A 21,928-nucleotide genomic window follows, 5' to 3' on the forward strand; every position below is an offset into this window, starting at 1 on the left:
TCGTATTTTCCTCGCACAATCAAACAATGCTAGAAACTTCGCGTGATTTGCGTGCGCAACAACATGTATTTTTCAGTATTTAGGTTTTTGTGACCCAAATGAGAAGACTTTACCAATACTCAAAAAAATATTTCCATGTGTTTCAAAATTTATGATGTAAATATCCACGCTGCAACTTTTCATAAATATATTAAAAACAAGTATGACTCATGCATGTGTCCTTAGTACACGGATGCCCAATCCGCACTATCATTTTCTATGTTCAGTGGACCGTGAAAATGTGGTAACTCCTCTAATTTGGCATTAAAATTAGAAGGATCATATCAAAGGAATCATGTGTACTAAGTTTCAAGTTGATTGGACTTCAACTTCATCAAAAACTACCTCGACCAAAAACTTTAACCTGAAGTGGGACAGACGGACGAACGAACAGACAAAAGAACGCACGAACGGAGGCACAGACAAGAAAACATAATGCCCATAAATAGGGCATACAAAATAATATCCATACATATAACGGATATATTTACATTACTGTTGTCAGGTCATAATAGTTGTCAAAGGTACCAGGATTATAATTTAGTACGCCAGACACGCGTTTCGTCTACATAAGACTAATCATAAAAGATAGCATATTTTGGTATTAATTTAGATTCATTCATAGGGTCTTTGTATCGGATATAAACACATTTATTCTAAAACAAGTTGTTGGCATGCTACGGGTTATCTTCTTCTCGTATACATTATGATGAAATGATACTAAACCACTTACGGGTTGGATCGTGCTTAATTTTCATATGACGAATGAAGACATACGCTACAATCAGTTTAATTGAGGTTCTGGATCTGGCATGTCAGTAACTGTATAGTAGCCTTTTGTTAATTTATGTATCATTGTCATTTTGCTTAGTTTTTTCTGTTACCTCCTCGATCATCGGACTTTGACTTCTTTAAAACTGAGTTTTCTATGCGTATTACTGTGTTTTTGTGTTTTCTACGCTGGCTAGAGATATATAAATGGGAAGGGTTGAGATCTCACAATTCATTTTTTTACCCCGTCACAATTTAGCGCCTGTCTCAAATGAGGAGCCTCTGGCCTTGCATGTACGAAATTTAAACAGTGATTTTTTAAATAATACTACAGCAATGGATGACAAAATGTGCAGTCGAACAAATGACAAAATTAAGGGGTCAACAATAGTGTGCTGTATACCCAACTGAATTCCGAAAGGTATTCAACATAATAGCGTTACGAACAGGACAAATGTGCTCATCAGAATATGTCAAAATAAAATCTGTTTTTAAATCAAACTCTATTTATATTTATAATTGTAAGATACAAATGCATTGCTGTATAAATACTCCTTAAAAAATAGCATAAAGTTCACTGACTAAGAAAATTATCACAGAATAAGATTATTCCTTGCATTCATCAACTTGATGATAACATGGTCGAGGTAAAAATCTGTTGTAAAATTTGTGGCAAAGTTTTCGTGTCCATACAAGCAAAAGCATGTCCCATCGGTAATTCCTTGATCAACTGAGAAGCCTGGTCCTCTAAAGAACCGATAAAAATAGCATAGGCATTCACCTTGTCGTTTGAACGCAATATTTGCCCAAATCGACGAGGAGAAATGCCATATCGGTCAAAGTTCGCATCACTTAACAGAATGACAAAATGTTCGTCTGCTTCTTCTTCTGCAAGACTATCTATTGCATGTTTTGTTGCCGTCAATGTATTATCACCGCTCAAACAAAATTGAGAATGTGCATGCATTGTTTTAAGAATAACCAGTCTTTCCTTGTTGTTTGCAGGAATTTTTTCTATCTTGCATATCTCCAATTTATGATCTTCTCCGGAATGCCCAATAATATCGTATTTGAATTTTTCTTCGTAATTTTGAAAGGCTTCCATCATCATAAGCGTCGCTTCCATTTCCCGCTCTAAACGTCCATCATAGCCATTAAATCTATACATACTTCCAGAAACGTCGACAACCAATCGAATACGCTTAGGCTTTTCTTGTGGCGTTCCAAGTTCGGGTTCCTTCTCTCCCCTTCTTTTGTAAATGGCCTTTTCACCTGTAAGCCCTTCGATTAATTTACCATCATCTAAATCACCGTATGACTGGTTTTTCAGCCACTGTCTTTCTTTCCCTTTAGCTTGTAAACTGTCCAAAACTACCCGTAATGACTGCACTTGACTCCTCACACTGCCAGAGAACTTTTCGTAAGTTTCAGCATCGTATTCACTCATATTTATTTCTTTCAGTCTTTCTTTAAATGCCTTCTGTGCCATTTCTCGAGCAGCCTTTTTGACTTCTTCTGGAACTTGGTCTTTCTGCCACTGAGGCACTTGATATACCTTGTTGTGGCCGCCATCTAATCTATAGGGTCCACCAAAACCCCCGAGTCCTACAGCAATGAGACATACATGTGTTAATTGTGTACGAAATACTAGTTCAAATTACTCAGAATACTGATTAATATACAAGAATTACATAATCCTGAGATATTGATAAGCTTTATTTTACGAAAATAGTCATGTACAAAATGTTCTGACTCTTAAATTGCCTTTGTTTTCGTGATTTTCAAACATGCTAAAACAAAAGTTTTACGATTGCAATATGGAGTTCAAAATTTAGCTTTTTTAAAATGTAATTAGTAAAACGGTTAACACACATTTCTTTAATAGCTGTGTACTTTCTTCACCTTTTCTAGATTCATTTTAAGCTTTAAAGGAAAATTATTATTAAAGATGTGAATTTTTTAACAGCTTCAAAAGCGTAGCAATGTTTGCAAACGAATATTCTTTCAAACTGCATCACAAAATCAAAAAAAGAAATTTTGATATGAAAAATTCCCGTTAAATTGGTTTAATTACTATAAGTAGTATACTAGTAATTTGAGAATTCACAATACTCACAACATAAACAAACTACTCACCAGCAGTGTTACTACCTCCAGTGCCACCAGCCCAAGTATTACCGCCATGATGTGCAGCACCAGTTGGGTCAGTCTTTCCATGTTTTGGGTTATCTGCTTTGCGATCACTTTCCTTGTCGTAGGTAACCTGTAAAGGTTTGTCGTCTCCGTGTCCAATCATTCGCCTCCATTCCTCGAGAGACCGTTCAATATTAACCAGGGCAGTTTCCCACATTCTTATACACCCTCCTGTATCAACAGTAACTAGACCGTCGTTGCTAGCTGGGGCCATTAACACAGAGGAATCGGATATGTCGTACAACCACGAAGTATATGGAGATGTACGGGTTGCTCCTGGTACAGGAATATATCTCAAGGTACGGTTCACAACATCTGTAATTTCAAGGAATCCACTTGCATCTCTCGGTTTCTGATCCTTTTCGTATACATTTTCCGGTACTTTCCAGGGTGGTATTGACCTTACTATTTGCCCAGAGTTTGGCAAATTAAGAATTGCACCTTTTGACTGTGCAGCAGATGCAGATGACGCTGGTTTACCAAGAAGACCTAACATAGGATCTATTTTTCCTGATAAACTATTATTAGCTAAAGGTGTCCGTGGTACTGAGAAAACTTCAATGCTGGATGAATCTGGAAACCCAGACAGAATAGTAGCATAGCTGGTAGGTGTAACAACTACTCGATTTGGACCAGTTGTTGGTTTATCCAATGATTTTGATAACTGTACGTCACTCAGAGGTAAGGGTGCTGATGCTAATAATTTCAAATCGATATTCTGCTCGTCAATATGACTGAAAATAAAGTCGTTGTCTGCATTTAAATGTATTAAATACTTCTTATTATCAGTTGCAGTAACAGTCCATTTGTTATCTCCGACTTGGAGAACGTCTTCAATATTCACAGGTAAAGATATACAATGAGTGTGTGGCCCAGTAAATGCAACTATTTCGTCTCCACCTTGTTTGAAAAATATAACAGTACCTTTAGAATTTGGAAGCGTACTCGGCAACATTTTGAATTGGTTGGGAATTTGTACAGGTTTTGAAGGAAACATCCGTTTCTCAATTTGTGTTTCAGGCAATGAACTCGATGAAATTCTAACAACCTCACCTCTTTCATAATTAATGGACAACAATACATTTGCGACTTCCTCGTGGACTAATAAATTATCGTCAAGTGGCTCTGCCAAAGGAGCTAATTTTACCCTTGGACGATATGATCCCGCAACACCCGGAAATAAATCATACATATCAATAAAACCTGCTTCAGAAGTTCTTGGATTAAGTGTGAATAAGCCAACCGGATTAGCAGTTGCTATGTGGATGATGTCCGAAGACCCTTTGCCTTGTGATCTATTTTCTGCCTTTGTTACTGCAATATCGCTAATAACTGTTGTTTCATTCATTGGAAGACTCCAGAAGGCTTCTTGTTCTGAAAACGTTGTTGATCTTGATTCCTCTTTTTCTAATTTGAATTTCTGTATCGCAATTTCTATCGGACCTCTCATGCTAACGTTGGTAGTCTCCATGGGCAATGTCATCAAAGCTATTAATAAAAGAAAAATATTGAAAAATAAGACATCAACAAAGTAAAACAAGGAAACTTGACAAACATCATTTTACGTATAGGCAACAATATGGTAATCAAGCACAAGTAATAACCCTTTCAAAGTCGCAATCTCTAGGTCGTCCCGATCCATCATTATTTACGCCATAGACCCAAATTTGGGAAGCAAATTAATAGAAAAGTTTGAATGAGCGACAACAGACGGGGGATATCAAATGCATATAGTACAAGTATTCAAACTCCGACAACGCCATGGCTAAAAAACGACAAAAATATTAATTGATATCCTGCTCGTCAATATGACTGAAAATAAAGTAGTCTGCATTTAAATGCATTATCAGTTTTTAGGAATTTTCGGTCCTCAATGCTCTTCAACTTTGTACTTTATTTGGCCCTTTTAACATTTTTGGATTTCAGCGTCACTAATGAGTCTTTTGTAGACGAAACGCGCGTCTGGCGCAAATATAAAATTTCAATCCTGGTATCTGTGATGAGTTTATTTACAGTCAACTCGTTATCACCGACTTGAAAACTTCTTCAAAATTTAGGTAACAATACAATGAGAGCGTGGCTCAGTAAATGGAATTGGTTCATCTCCACCTTGTTTGAAGAATAGAACTATCGTAAGACAAACAACATCCTTTCACGAAAAAAAATGAATTTGCAAGCAAAAACGAAAGGTTTTGTAGGCGGAAGTCTATGCATTTAATCTCCACAAAGTTTTTATGCCCCCGTCCGTCCTTTTTTGTTTCCACACTCTAACTGTAGTTAGCCTTATGCACACTTTATAATACTCATACACAATGCTTAGAACCACAACACACAAACAGACTTCGATTTTGAGTTGTAATTAATGTACCGTTCAAGAGTTATACCCTTCTTCGATTGCAAGGCTTTAGCGTGGGCATCGGTGACATGTGCACGCAAACTTAACGTGAATACCTGATCTATAACATGAGGTGTAGGTAAAAAAAATCTGTTCGACGAACATCTAAGCACACACCAAATATAGATGACACATTGCAGTCAATGCAGATAGAATTTGAGAAACGGACTACACCAAGAAACCTTCACGATGACCAATGAAGTTACAAAAATGAGGTCGATTCCACATTAACCCTGCTTTACTGACCATGATTGAAGAGAAAAAGGTTGAACAACATGTGTAACATGGAGCTACTAAAGGCCAAATGAACCCTGTCAGATGAAACATTAACGCAGCTTTCAATCATTCCATACACCAAATTAAGTTAATCTTATAATATAATATCTTTGAATAAATGATCCGCAGGGCGTAGCTTTTACCGACTGGAAAGGTCGAACTCTGAACAGTTTGGGTAAGTATGAACACAACATTCATGCTTTATACAAATATAAGATGGGGTATGGGTGCTAATGAGACAGCTCTCCATCCAAGTCACAATTTGTAAAAGGTAAAGCATTATATGTCAAAGTATAGCCTGTACAGCTCTAAATTTGGATCGTGATAAGGTATTTGACATAGCAAAGATTTCTAACACAGAATGAATGTTGTCTTAGAATTAAAATAAACAAAAAACTCAAATTGTTAATTTTCCTTTTAAGGTCCAATATCCAAAATCTAAATACATGTTTAGATCCAGAATATAAAAGCCCAATATTTCAAGACTTTGAATTAAACCACATAGAAATTTAATAAATATATAAATAAATGCGCTGTTCCTTTACTTTTAGGTGTGTTTTTGCTCTGTATGTATTGATTTTGTGTCATGGATGGATATCCGATATCATTTGTTTTTTTCTTTCTATTATTTGCACCATATCAAAGAATCCAAGGAAATATTTTTTTTTATGAAATAAAGAGAGATTAGTTTTGAACCCTTTGGACATAAATGTGTTACAATTTGATAACAGGGCCTAGATCCAAAAACACGTTGCTTTGGACATGAATGTGTAACAATTTGATAACAGGGCCTAAATCCAATCCAAGAGCAGAATGCTCTGAGGGATACGATTGCCATATAGTTTTCATTGACACATGTATAGCAGTTCTGCCAACTTTTCATTAAGCAAATTCGTGAGATTTGGCCAAAATAGAAAAGATCAAAGAGGAAAAAAATAGATCCAAGGATAGTGCTGCAAAAAAGAATGAACATGCGTGAGTCTCACGCATTTTTGGCAGCCCTGGCCTTGATAGTCCAAATAATTATGACGTCTTGAAAGGCTATTATATTTTTTTTTCTTTGACGCCTTACTTCGAAACTAATTCAACTGCACATGCAAAGGTAATATAAATCTGAATAGTCACTCAACTTTAAAAATAGCCAATCCCAGATACAAATGTACGAGCAATGCACTTATTGTGTTTTATTTGTGTACTATCAATTCCAAGTTTACTTTCCACAGCAGTCACTGAGAGAGAGAGAAGGTATTTCACTTCATAGTCCGAGATTACTCTGATGTCTGAGGGCTGATTTGCCAGACAAGCTGGGACCGTGGGGACTTTTATGCTAGTATACTTAAATTACAAACTTAAATAGTCCCAGTCCCATATATTATATCAAATATTATTGGATGCCGAATTGAATTTTAAATAGGTGCCGATTTGACTAGATGCCGATTTGACTTTTTCTATGGGTGCCGATTTGACCAGGTGCCGATTTGACTTGTACCCAGTAATCTCGGACTATTCACTTCGTATCTTATCACCGTTAATTCTAGGAGGAACCCCATTTCCCAGTCCCATATATTATATCAAATATTATTGGATGCCGAATTGACTTTTAAATAGGTGCCGATTTGACTAGATGCCGATTTAACCAGGTGCCGATTTGACTTTTTCTATGGGTGCCGATTTGACTTGTACCCAGTAATCTCGGACTATTCACTTCGTATCTTATCACTGTTAATTCTAGGAGGAACCCCATTTCTAACTGTTTAATTATTAATTTCCTTTGGGTCAGTGGGCATGAATCCTTCCGTACACACTCCTCTGTTTAAATTGAGATCGTTCTTAATATAATACGACGTTTATCGACATCTAACGAGTTAATTTTTCTTGACGATTTTAACGGGAAATACTTCTGAAAGGGAGACAACTCGAAACGATAATATGGAAGACTCCATTTCGGCTAAAGGAGTGTTATAGGTAAAACTTCATTGATTTTAATTTAAATGATGCATATGATTTTAAATTATGCAACAACAATATTAAACCATCAATAGCAGGAAGTCATAGAAAGAATCCATTGAGTTTCAAATTAATTAATAAGCGGGGAATCCAGAACAACCACCAAATATGATACCCCTTGAAATCAAGAAAACTATACGCATGCGCATTAATACATAAACAAACCCGCGACTTGCGATTTGGAACAAGAACGTTTATTTAATTTAATATATGATGAATGAGTCTCAATTTCTTTATGAGAGTACAGTCAGTATCAGTTTCATAACGGTAAAAATATATATATAGAAAACTCCACTTCAGTTCTTATATGACAGAAATAGAATTATCGGAATTCAAAGAACTCTCGCATTTATCAAAACTGGGGAATTCCCTCTGACGGGTTTCTACTAAATTTATAAAAACACTAAATATAAATACTGCTTAATTCTGACTTTCCGTGTTGTTAAAAACACGCATATAAGTCAAGGGAAAAATCAAACATGAAGATTATGAGAAGTACATTACAGGAAAGTTGTTTATGTTCAATCCTTTTGCTTGTTTTTACCTTTTAAAGCAAGACAATCATAAGAATCTGAGATGTTGCTGAATGTTTAGAATAAAACGGTTGACGTGAGGGAATGAGCCCTGAGTCAACGGTAAAAGTCTACAGATTGCTTGAAAGCAATCGTATCCCAAAAACACGTTAAGATTTAGCATATTAAAGAACCCCGTATATTATATTTTTGCTGAAATCAAACAAAGTTTATTTTTTGAACCCAATTTGGACCAACTTGATAACTGGACCCAAAAACAAAAAAATATAAATACACGTTTAGATGAAGCATATCAAGAAGCCTGACAATTAAATTTTAGACCATTTTGACAGTAATGTTGACCAATTAAAAACGGCCCCTAAAAAGATTCTAAATAATTGGTAAGATTTGGCATATCAAAGAACCCCTATAATTTATTATTTAATGAAATTAACCAAAGTTTAATTTAAAACACTTTGGACCTCAATGTGGACCAATTTAAAAATAGGGGCCAAAATTAAAAATCTAAATAGATATAAGAATATGTGGTACGAGTGCCAATGAGACAACTCGCCATCCAAGTCACAACATAAAGGTCAAAGTACGGTCTTCAACACGGTGCTTGGCTCACACCAAACAGCAAGCTATAAAGGGTCCCCCAAAATAACTTGTGTAAACCCAGTTAAAAGGGAAAAACAACGGTCTAATATATATAAAAAAAACGAAAAACATAGTTAGATTCAGAATATTAAAGAACCCAAAAAATTCAACTTTGAATTAAAAAAAACATTGAAATTGGTCAATAAATGAGAATTTATACAAAACTATTGTTTTGATCCCTCTTCCGAAACGGTTAAGGACATTATCCCAATAATCGATCTAAACATTTATTTCTTTTGAATAGAACCTTGTGTAATTTCACAGAGATCCATATAAGAGACATGTATTGTCGAAATGCGCATCTGGTGCAGGAAAATTGGCACCGTTAATGTTATTACACAAGTTATTGTCCTGAAACAAGAAACATGCTTGTTCATGGCCATTATTGGGCCACCCATTCCTAAACTCTATCGAACAATAACCCCTTAAAACTTGTACAATTTCACGGAGATCCATACACACATACAAAATTAATTGTCTGGAAACAAAATATCTTCGGACAATTACGATGACGATTAAGTCAAACCATAAAACGACCACAACAAATTTGCAGTCGTACAAAACGAACTTCCTAGACAACAACTTTACCATATGAAGTTGGACTTAATGCTAAACGCACACGTGAAACCGATATAAACACAAAAAAATAACATTTACCAATGCCCAAAATTAGGTCAAGATCATAAATTTAGAACAACTTTATTTTTGAAGAGCCTTAAAATCTTTATAGTTGAATTAATATCATCGAAAGACTGTTTTTTGGTTATCGCATAAATGAATAATAGCATTTTTACTACTATCAAAGAAATAAAAAAAACAATGAAAATGAACAATGGTTGGGTGTTCTTGGATTTATTTGTTTGCTTGAGGTCAAGGTAGACAGGTTATCACAAAACGTCTGCTTTAACGTCTTCTCTTGTAACAGAATGCAAAATATGAAGTTTATGGTGGACGTCCTAGAATGCAAATTGATCAATATTGTCTATATTGCAAATGCCGATACCAAGTCAGGAATATGACAGTTGTTGCCCATTCGATTGATGTCTTTGGCCTTTTTATTTTGCCATTGATAAAGGACTTTCCGTTTTGAATTTTTCTCGACGTGCAGTATTTTTGTGATTTTACTTTTCGCATCATTGAGTGATACTGGAAAAAGCCACGTCACAGTTGATTTAATTCTTGTATAAAGCTTGGTGTATGATGCCAATTTTAATTTAGTCCCTAAAAACATATTTATACTACTGTAACAAATTCTTGTATATATGTAGGACTCGGGGTGCGATGAGGACGCTAAAGTGCGATGGTCACGACACGCTGTAGTCCGATGGTCCGTTCGCTGATGTGCGATGGTATATTTGACGTGTGATGGCTAGTTTAATATCTACAGATGTTGATTAATTATGTGAGGTAGATCTTTTTTTCATAGTTTGTAAAAATAATATCATTATTGTCTATGTTTGTCCTAAATTTCAGTTGCATACTAAATGAGAGATCGTCCTCTTTGATATTCTGTATGCTGACAAAATTCTGCAGTAACAATTTATCTTTTCTTTGTTCCTCTCGATAGTTCATCGTTACCGTAATTTCATAATACGGAGAGTGTCTGCGACTCGTATGTATTTAATGAACAATTTGTGACATTTTTACTTATTATGTCTGTTTGTTTTGTTCACACATCGTTGTCAATATAATAGGATTTGATGCGACTGTCATACAAGTGAGAGGTTTCGAGCTTTAAAACCAGATTTAATCCTCAATTTTCTACATAAGAAAATGCCTGTACCAAGTCAGGAATATGACAGTTGTTATCCATTGCCATTTGAATGGGTACTTTCCGTTCTGAATGTTCCTCGGAGTTCAGTAATTTTGTGATTTTTTACTTTTTGTAGAAAAATCAAAAATCAATTGCAGAAGGTTCACTTTCCCCTTTCCATTAATTCTCCTCGTTTCTCGTAGATTTAAAAGTTTATAAGCTGCTTAAAAACTTGAAAAACTGCTGACATACAAATTGACTCCTACATCGACATGGAAAACCTTGAAAATGTAGTTTGTGTAGACCATCGCAGTTCAGAGATACCGCCATCGCACTTTGGCGTAGCTATCAATAAGTTTACGTCACAATACCACCATCACACTTCAGCGACAAACCAACGAATTTCAAAGTATCATCACAGTTCAGAGTACCATCGCGGTTCAAAATCCTACATATATAAGAAGAAATTAGAAATATCGTATTAACCTGTGTGTTTGCGATCACCTTGACTTGATATTTGAAGCTGTCCCTTCAACTCAAATTTTGGCAGCGGCATAAGTCTTGCTAAATTCACCACTGCCTCGGTTGCTCCAAATGGTATACCATGCTTCTGCATTGTTTTTACAATAGTCTCTTTAAGTTCATTATTGTAGGAATCAAAATCAAAAACATTCCTAACAACTGCGGTCAATCCTTCATCTGGATACATCTGTAAATGTTTTACCATGTTGACAATTTCTCTAGTTGAATAAGGATATGCAATTAAACCCTGGTCTGCCAAATCGCGAAGTTCACCAAAGGCCTGAACTAGTTTACGTAATGTGCCTTCTGGAACGTCAGGTCCATACTGTTTCAGCATTTCCATTTCAGATTCCATATCAGGATTATTAATTGCGTGACAACTAAAAATATCTCCTAATGCTCCAAAAAAGTCGTTTCCTAAAAATGGAAATCCAGGACGGTTAGCTAAGACTATCATTCGAAAATCTGGATGGCTCAAAATCAGTTCTGCTGATGGTTTCAATCCAGAATTATGTGGTACAATTCGTCTACCATCACCTAAGTGCATTTCGCCAGATTCAACTAGTGTTTTCAGAATGCAAGTCACGTGCGTCAGTGCCTTGTCTGCCTCGTCCACAACAAGCACATGGCCTTCTTTGACAGCTCTTACTAAAGGAGAATCCTCGAATATTATGATCCCATCTTTCACAGTTGGTTGAAGTGTTAGTGTCTGAACTGTTGTGTCTCGGTGTAACTGAATGTATTCTCTCGGTCGATTTAACAACTGCAAAAATCTATCTACGATTTTATTTTTCCCTACACCTTGGTTCCCAACAAGAAGTAAATGTTCCCCAAGTAAGAAATCCTTCATCATATCTTCCATAACCATTAAATGTTGATGGTTCTCATAAAATAAAATGTCAGGTACTTTTGTTCTGTTTTCTGGATTGTACAATGGAATTGACGTTCTACCTATCCGTAATCTGCCCTCCTTTACTTCACATGTCATATCTTTATCAGAATAATCTAAGTTGTGCTGGTCTTTTCTAATGTCAGCAGCTTCCAAAGCCTGATCAAGACTCACTTTTGGAAGACGTGGTAGAAATCTAGCTAAACAAGCTTTCTGTACAACATTGTGGAAATCTTTACTAGGGAAAGCTGCTAAGCGCTTAGCAATTCGTAACAGCTGACGTGTTGACAAAGATGAAGCAACTGAATTCATAGCAGGATCCGTGGATGAACGCAGCTGGTGAACAAATGCAAACAATTTGGTCAAGTCTGGACAATCTTTAACGACTGATTGAATGACCTGCATTTCTTCCTGTTTAGAAAGGCGTCTTTGGTTGTGGAAAAGAAACATTGTAAGCATTTCAGGTGTTATCCACTGCTGTGTTCCACTTCCTGTTACTGGTGGTTCTGCTAAAGCAATAATTCTAAATGAAGGATGTATTGGATGAATTCCTTTTGCACTGAGTTCTTCTGTCGTTTCTCCAGTTTTCTCTTTTATTTCTAAAAATCTATCTTGTCGAAGTAGTCGTGTGCCATCAAATAATTGTAGCTCACGATCATGTATCAATCTGTGTAAAACACCAAACGATCCTTGGTTAATTCTATGTACACCATCTAAAACAGCTAAATTCCCCTCTATTGCTGCTGTCAATAAAGGAGACATTCTCCAAGTGGTGTCTCCGTTTGGTAAAGTGTGGCGTTGCTGAAGCAAATCTCGTGACGTCATGTCTTGGTATAGCATAATGGGTTCTACATGGTAACCTAACATCTCAGCAAATTGTTCTACAATGGCACTTTTACCACTTCCCCGTGGACCAACAATACAAAAATCGCCAACCATATGAGACTGAATCATTTCTGCCAACATATTATCAAGATAAGGTGTAGGAACGAATGACTCTTTGCCAGTTCTATTTAAAGGTTTTGTCCCTACTGTGACACTTAATTTTGACTTGTCGTTTAATATCACAGATGCTTGATCGTTAGGTGCAATTGGAGGTGAAATTTCTTCAGTCTTTTTGGATAAGTCATTTTTTCCTAACAATTCAAATTTTGTCAAAAGTTGTTTGACAGCTGTTTGTCCTTCTTTTCCAAGCATTACGTCATAAGGATACAATCTCTGTATTAAGTTATAAATGTTGGTATTTGGTGCAGTGTTTAAGATCCTGGCAATTGACGAAATATTGGAAATAGGAAAATCTGGTAATCCTAATGTATTGGATTCTTTTGTCAAAACTGCTGTAGCAAATGACAGTACTTGAGACAACTGGTGTGTTGGTATATTATGAAGTTCATCCTGCAGACTCTGCATCATTTCCTTAAATGTTGGAGAATGAATGTCTCTTGCCTGAAATCGTGAACGCAAAGGAGGATCTAGAGGGTTACCCTTGTATTTAGGCACAGGATGACCTAAAGCAATTACCCGAAATCTTTCATTTACCCGTACTAATTTGAGCTGATCAAGCTCTTCTTTTGAATGATCTTCCAAAAGTTTATCATACCGTTCTGCTGCAACAAGGAATCGTCCATCATCTAGTTGCATCTCACGATTTTCCAACAAATTGTTCAGAATAGGCAGTACATTTCTTTCAGCTTTTTCTATTCCCTCCAAAAGTAATATTCGCCCATGCGTTGCAGCTCTCACGGCACACTGGTCGAGATAAAAAGCATTTCCAGAATGGATCTCCCGCCTCTGCTTAATATCAGACTCAGTTGTGTCTCTTGACAAGGCAATGTATTCTCCTTCACGATTGGTTAGTTGTAAATACATCATGGCCACCTGCCGTCTCAATGGTCCTGGTGAACCTAAATAAAATATGAAAATCTTATTACTTTTTATCAATAAACTAAATTGTACATACCAGGATTAAAATTTTGTAAGTTTAAAGACGCGAATTTCATCTGCAAAAGATTCTTCAGTGACGCTCGAATATAAAAAAAAATAAATATTAATTAAAAGGACCCCAAAAATGTGTGACGTTGAAGAACATCGAGGACCCCAAATTCGGAAGAGTTTTGCCAAATACACCCGAGGTAGTCTATTTCTGGGTTAAATAAACAGTTAATTTATAATTATTACCATGCCAATGATAATTTATGTGATACATAAGTACTCATGACTACTAAAATGGTTTTCCTCTCGGGGAGGAATTATCCATCAGCAGTGGCATCGACCCAATCATAGATAACGGGGTTAAGATTATGTAAGCCGGACGTTCAGTCGTCTATAAAAGGTAAAATAAACTAATAAGTTGAATAGTATTGAGGACCCACAATTTAGAAAGGTTTTGACAAATACAGCTATAGAGGTTGTCTATTTCTAGGGTCGAACATCAATAGTATTGTGAAATTCAAAATTTAGTAAACAGTTAATTTATGACCTATTATGACATAAACAATGGTAATTCGTGTCGCCACAGAAGTACTGACTACTAGGCCGGTGAAACCTTCAATGAGAAAACCCTCCATAAACAGAAGCACCGGACCCAGTTGGTATAATAACTCATCATAGATACAAGGATTTAAGTTGTGTATGCCAGACACGTTAATTAAAATTAAGACCGTGCATGACACAGTTTGATCTTTTTCAGTCATTTCAGAATTTGTTTTGGAAGACAAAATGAGCCCAGGTTAGGAGAGGATTTGGGGCCCTGTATGTGGTCGCCTGTAATTCAGAGGTTGTCGTTTGTTGCTGTGTTACATGTTTGTTTTTCGTTTATTATTTACTACATACATTAGGCCGTCGTTTTTTTCGTTTGAAATATTTTACATTAGTTAATTTGGGACCTCAGTGTTCAAGGCGTAAATACAGAACTTAGAAAGTCTAAGGTAATTTGGGTCTTAAGTTTTGATTTCGATTTGAAAAGAAAAAGACATTCCCAAAGACTATAGCTGTTACTTTCTGTGTCTTGGTGAGAGTTGTTTCATTGGCAATCATACCCCATCTTCTTTTTATATTTACAAATATGAGACATCATCAGTGGTCACAAATACAAATTCACAATTTCTAATTATCACAATAAAAAATCAAGTTATCCCTTTTATTATGCTCTTTAAAGCAAGATAGTTAATTTATTGGTGCTTCCCTCTGCTCATGTGTCCAAATCTAATGGTTTCCGGATGATAGCTAGAGACTACTCCTTGTTTGATTGGAATTGAACTTTTAATCAAATAGGAGAAATAGAGAAGGCCTATACATTTTGGTCAATAGGTCAGTCAATTTTCTAAAATAGAAAAACTTGGAGAACAAAGGTTGCTGTTTATACTTGTTCCTTTAGATATTTTGTTAGAATTGGGAACTATATTTCAGTGTATAGATTTTGTGGTTAACCTGGCCAAATCCTGGTGGATGATATGTTGCTTAGGAAATAATTCTAACCTTGATTTTTATCTTTCCAAAAGGAATATAGTCAAAGACTTAATGTATTATAAAAACATTGAACAGGTTGGAAACAACCCCTCTTTATGGTGTTTATACCTGTATAGAGGGATAATCTTTATATAAACACCATATATAGAGGGTTTGTTCCCAACCTGTTCAATTTGTTACCAAAAAGCACTTACAATTAACTCAAGAACTAGCACATTCATGAATTAATGTGTGTTTTGGTCACATTTTGAAACATCGAATTCTTGGATGAGTTTTTTTATAAGTATGTTTCATGCTAGAATTTTTACAGAAATAAGAGGTCAGCTGAATATAAAACTGTGAGATATACATCCACATGTCTGTAACAATGTTATAATTTCCCAATAGTGAATCTTCATACCAAACAAAGGTTGGTAGATTGACAGTTGCACAAATTACATTTCCTTTAAGTTGAGGTTCATTTGGTATGCATTTACAATTGTTTGTATCCCTTAATAATGGGTGTGGTCATATTTGAAGGCAATAACTACTAGTAAGGGAAGCTTAAATAATTGACAGAGATGTCCTTCAGTTCTTAAGGAATGTTTTGAGTTCATGAATCTGTCAGCCATGACAACCCTTGGCTACGTTTGCAGTTGACATTATAGTAGTCAACCTCTTTCTCAAATTGTGTTGTGTAAGGCCACACTTAAAAATATTTTGGTTTGCCCAAACCCTACCCAAAGGTTGAGACCGTGGGTAGGTAGGTAGGTAGGTAGGCATTTTTTTATTTTTTTTTCAAAAGAAGAAATCGAAGTATCAGATGTTTATTAGTCTTCATGCCTATTTGATTAAAAAAAAACTTCTTTAAATCAGGACAATAAAAGAATTTGAGTAGGCAGCTTTTTTCTGGGTAGGTAGCGTTTAGGCAAACAAACCTGTAATTTATTATGGCCTAATGAAAATTTATTGACATGCAGTAGCTAGTAACCATAGGGTTGACCTGGGGATTGGTGGTCATAAAAAAGACTCATTTACAAATCCTGCTTGATTGTACTATTGTTTAATATATGGACTGACTTGGGAAACTGCCGACATGAAATTGTATACCAAAAGCTGTCTAATTATCTCATGTTAACTTCACCAATGTCAATGTGAATATGAGTGAGATTTTAAATTTTTCTCATCAATAAGAAGTTTGGCAAGTAAAGTAAGCATGAATAGCAATAATATGAAAAATAATCATGTTTAAACCCCCCCCCCCAAAAAAAAAAAAAAAGTTATGCAGTATGAAGTATTATTGCCACTACACACCAGCTGGGGTTTTGTCAGAGGAAGCCTCACCACATGTTTTTAAAGCAGCCAAAAATTGGATGTTCTTAATTTATATAGCCTTAAAAGAATGCACAAAATGTAAAGAATATTATTCAGTGACGGAGCCAAAATTTTTTTTTTAAGAGGGGGCCCACTGACTGCTTCAGTGATTCCCTATATAACCAACCAAATTTTTCTCACAAAAGAGGTGGCCCAGGCACCCTGAAAAACCCTCTAAATCCGCCTCTGTTATTTTTACATTGAGCAGGGTCAATATCATTTAATGCATTTAGCTTTGAGTATAAAGATACATTTATTTAGTTGAAATCATCCCTTCGTAAATTTTACGGACGCCATCACGAGTTGGTTGATCGTTATGGAATAACCGTTTCACAAATGATATCGGATATGTTCCTTACGTCGTAACTACAATCCCCTTCCCTTTCATGAATGTGACCTACCGAATTAGACTATTTACCGGATTTGTAATCACATAAGCAACACGACGGGTTCCACATGTGGAGCAGGATCTGCTTACCCTTCCGGAGCACCTGAGATCACCCCTAGTTTTTGGTGGGGTTCGTGTTGTTTATTCTTTAGTTTTCTATGTTGTGTCATGTGTACTATTGTTTTTCTGTTTGTCTTTTTCATTTGTAGCCATGGCGTTGTCAGTTTGTTTTAGATTTATGAGTTTGACTGTCCCTTTGGTATCTTTCGTCCCTCTTTTAGTAATTTTAACATTTTGATTTTTTTTTATATCAGCAAATTCTGCTGTTTAAAACATCCAGCAGCTGGAGGAAACCTACCTATAAGGAAGATATCCTGTCTCAGTGAATCCTTCTGCATAATCCATTGTAGATGTCTCAGTATGGACTGTGGTGAATCTTTATCAAGATACTTGGAAGGCACTAGTTCTGGATTTTTAGCATCTTTCACGTTAATGGAAATTTCACCAATGCTGACACTGGACTTTCCAGAGCTGCTGGAACAATTTCGTATGGACAAAAACTCACAACCGGGTCTTCCATAGTTTCCTTTCAATGTCCCTGACAAAACCTAGAGTAGGAATAGGAATAATAGGTCAACATATGTTTATAAATACAACAATGAAATAACAAAAATACCAAACTGAAAAGGAAAATCAAAATAAAAAGTCTCTTAACAAATGGCATAATCAAAAGTTCAAACACATCAAACAAATGGAAAACGAATGGTATAATCCTCATGATTTTGTAGTTAGTTAAACCTCTCACTTGTATGACTGTTGCTTAAAATTTAAAAGTCTTTCTTCAAATATTTCTCTTTGACCCTTCATTTTGCCCTTACCTCATGTACATGTACTTGACAAAAATATATAGAATAAAATGTCTCCTTCCATAAATGAAAGAAAAGATGGACAAAATAGGTCCATCAGCATTCATTAGATGTCACAAGGGACTCTTCTGAATTATTTGATACAAAGTTACAATAGTACAAATGAAGGTAATTAACTAGAAAAATTGAGACATAGAATGGCATTGTTATTATTTGCTACCAATGGGAATCATTACCTATGGAATGTGCAATTACCTTGAAGTATCTTATATTCTATGTATAGTTAGAAAAACAATAAAAAAAATTAAAAAAATGCAATATAAAAATCAATATACATTGCACATGTTTTCTACATGTTAACATTGTATACTGATGAAATTCAAAATCCTTATCAAATCTTTTTTTCAGACTTTCAAACTTGCAACTAAACCTTTTCCAATATGGTTTCTCTTGTCTGGTATTGTTTTTCTTGAGATTTTGCAAAAAAGTAAAAGGAAAGACCATCAATGGTAGAAAATAATAATTATTAGTTCAAATATACAAGATAAAATTGAGAATGGAGAATGGAGAATAGAAATGGAGAATATGTGTCAAAGCTTAATTTTATTTTAGGTCATCTTAAAAAAATTAAATTACCCTTTCCGCCTCAGATGCATTTATAACTTATTTTATCATTACTCATGTTACTTTGGGAAATTAAAGAAAATTTTTCCACAACGAATTTTATTACTAAATTGCCCTCTCAAAGTAAAACCAATTAAAAATGTGTCCCAAGTACACGGATGCCCCATCCGCACTATCATTTTCTATGTTCAGTAGACGGTTTAAAATAAGAAAGATCATATCATAAGGAACATGTTTACTAAGTTTCAAGTTGATTTGACTTCAACTTCATCAAAAACTACCTCAACCAAAAACTTTAACCTGGAGCTGGAAGGACGAACGGGTGAACAGACGAACAAACCAACGAACGGACATGGACGAATGAACAGACCAGAAAACATAATGCCCATGTAAATGGGGCATAAAAATAGTTTCAACATGTTCAATGTTTTGAAGTCACAAGAAGCAAGGCCATTTTCAAAAGGGGGTCCCCAAACCAGGATAAAAAGGGGGGTTCCAACCAAATGTACCTATTAAAATGCATTGATCGTCTAAAAAAAGGCGGGGTTCCAACCCACAGAGCTTTCCCTCTGGATCTGCAACTGAGAAGGCATAAAAAAATATATAGGTGGTATAATAGAGGTCACACTTATTACGGTAGGAATTTTTTTTTTTTTTAAATAAAAATTCGGGAAATTTCCTGAAAGTTTTATTCTACTAAAGAACTCAAAATCGTTTACTTTTTATTTCAAACTTTTTTTAAATCCCTGCATCTGCGCAGAAATCCACTTCCTTTTTCCCATCTTGTATGCATGAGACTTTGAATAAAATATATATTTTTGACAATATAGTAAAATATAGGATTGGAAGTGACTTATTTGGAACTCAAAGATACCAATTCATTTTTAATAATTGTTTTATATGAAAAAAACGTTACCCATTGAAAAGCGTTTCTTTGTTTACATTGAATATGACGTCATAACTTTTAAAATAACTTCACAACTAAATCCCTAACAACAGAACCAAAATCAGAAACGTTACGGTATTTCCGTTTCTTTTATTCATGTTATTAACATGTTTGAATTAAAAAAAATAATTCATACAGACTTCGTCCCCATTCACAGGTAATGTCTGCCTCATATTATAGGATAGCGATTGCCATTGACAGTAAAACCTCGTTTGACCCGGCCACTTGTTTAGTGGGTTAGACGAGGTTTTACTGTCAATGGCGATCGCTATCCTATATAAAATTACCTTGTCTGACCCACTAAACAAGCAAGCCTTGGTGAGTAAATTTGACTAATTTTACTGCAGTTTTCATTTGCAAAATTACAATTTACTTGTGTAGCCACGAGCTCACTGGACACAATTACGAACGATTTTTGAACTTTAATTATTTTTTTTTCTTTGTAGAATACTTTTCTTGAATTGTTTGTACCATAGAATTAAAGATGTATGAATGCTTTTCATTTTGAATCATAACACACATAATTTTCTATTTACGTTGGGATACTTTGGTAAGATTTTCATGACCTAGTTTTATGGGTCTAGCAAGCCCAATATGGACGCAATTACGAACGGAACTATATTTAAATATCTGGCAGAAAAAATCAATGACAACGATCTAAATTCATAAAACATACATTAATCTTATCTTAAACTTATTTCCTAAGAAAATTAGAAGTGTAATATGGTATTTTACTTCAAATTCTTCAGCAGTAGTTACAGACGAAATTAGTGACAAAAAAATATTTTGAAAATTTAATAATTCAGATTTTTTGTTTTTATGCAAGTTCTTTCGTCTAAGAAGCACTGAATTCTCTTTTCAGTTAGTGAACCTATGATTTTAATTTATATTTAGCCTTTACTTTCGGAGTTCTCAATAAAAATACTATTTTCTTCTGACAATGCTCAGGATCACCTGAGTCTGAGAAAAGGTTCATTATTTTGTTTATTTGGGCACGATAAAGGGTATCATAGATATGAACAGATTCAGGAGATATTTTTCTATCTATATAATAACAAAAGAAGGCAATTTACACTAACTTGTGTGCTTTATTCATGTAATTTCCAAGAGAGGGAGTCATTATTTTGACATATACGAAACTTAATTTTTCGTCGTCTGCAACATTAACCAAGTGTGCATGAACTTTTTTTCGTGAAAACACAAATAATGTAGTGGGTTTTTAATTAATAGAAACATTTATTAGTTATCATGCATAAATATAATATAAGGGGGCAAACATTAAAAATCGTTCGTAATTGCGTCCGGTAAGGCTATACAGAGTGTAGTCCGAGATTATTCTGATGTCCAACGGCTGTTTTGCCAGACAAGCTGGGGCCACGGCCACGGCTCCAGCTTGTCTGGCAAAACAGCTGTTGGACGTCAGAGTAATCTCGGACTATACAGAGTGTATCCCCTAACATGCCTAACACAAGTAAGATCCTGTCTCGTATTAAATTTTTGGGCTGCATAATTTATTGAATTTAAAATGCAGGAAAAAAAATTGTTGTGTTTCACTATTTGACTGGTCTAATTGGATCCAGATTTGATTCAAGGCTAGTAGAACCTAAAAAAAATCATTACATAAGTTGTGGTGTTGAAAAGACGTGATTACTTGTAATAATTTACCTGAAGTCGGCGTATTGAGCGTTCGACGCTCATCCGTGCTGCTTGGAACATTTATCTTTGTTGTGTCATAAAGTAGAACGATATGAATATTTATTTAGACATGTTTGACCCTCAACAGTTCAAAGTCCGCAAAATTACTTCATGGGCGCAGCCATTAATAGTAGAATTAGCAGCGATACGTAAATACTAATTTAATATTCAAAGTCGGAATATCGCATAAGATCCGTATAACTTTCGATACTGTATTTTTTAAATGATTTTTTTTTCAAAATTAGCTAAATCTTGAGACTGTTCCTTATTATACATAATAGTCCCAGGTTTAATATACAGCAACAAATCAAATGTTATATTTAAGAAAATGAACTTATCATATGAATTATTTTCAAAATTATAGATAGCTTATAAATATTTTTATAATTTTAGTCAAATATTTTTAATTGTAATTGGTAAAACCTTTAAGGCCCAAAACACAGTCTATGAAATATGATTGAATGTTGTTAGTCGCTTTACATTCAATATCAAATATCAGATCAAGTGCCTGTGAATCAGATGCAGATCCAGGTGGTGGGTGCACATGCACGACCCTCCTCCTCATGATATT

At 35.1% G+C, this 21,928-nt stretch overlaps 1 protein-coding gene across 1 annotated transcript; it reads right to left on the reverse strand.

Annotated features, from left to right (window-relative positions):
* Positions 1-1,298: 1,298 nt before the first annotated feature.
* On the reverse strand, positions 1,299-21,507 carry LOC139517657 (von Willebrand factor A domain-containing protein 8-like). The gene is made up of 5 exons (XM_071308934.1): positions 21,328-21,507; positions 17,585-17,834; positions 11,093-13,921; positions 2,947-4,491; positions 1,299-2,415 (listed from the first exon to the last, which is right to left on the reverse strand). Exons 1-5 carry the CDS (start codon positions 21,376-21,378, stop codon positions 1,433-1,435), a joined length of 5,658 nt encoding a protein of 1,885 aa, XP_071165035.1. The 5' UTR covers positions 21,379-21,507; the 3' UTR covers positions 1,299-1,432.
* Between the last annotated feature and the right edge of the window lie 421 nt (positions 21,508-21,928).

The sequence above is a fragment of the Mytilus edulis genome, chromosome 3 (genome assembly GCF_963676685.1).
Source record: "Mytilus edulis chromosome 3, xbMytEdul2.2, whole genome shotgun sequence".
Taxonomy (NCBI): domain Eukaryota; kingdom Metazoa; phylum Mollusca; class Bivalvia; order Mytilida; family Mytilidae; genus Mytilus; species Mytilus edulis.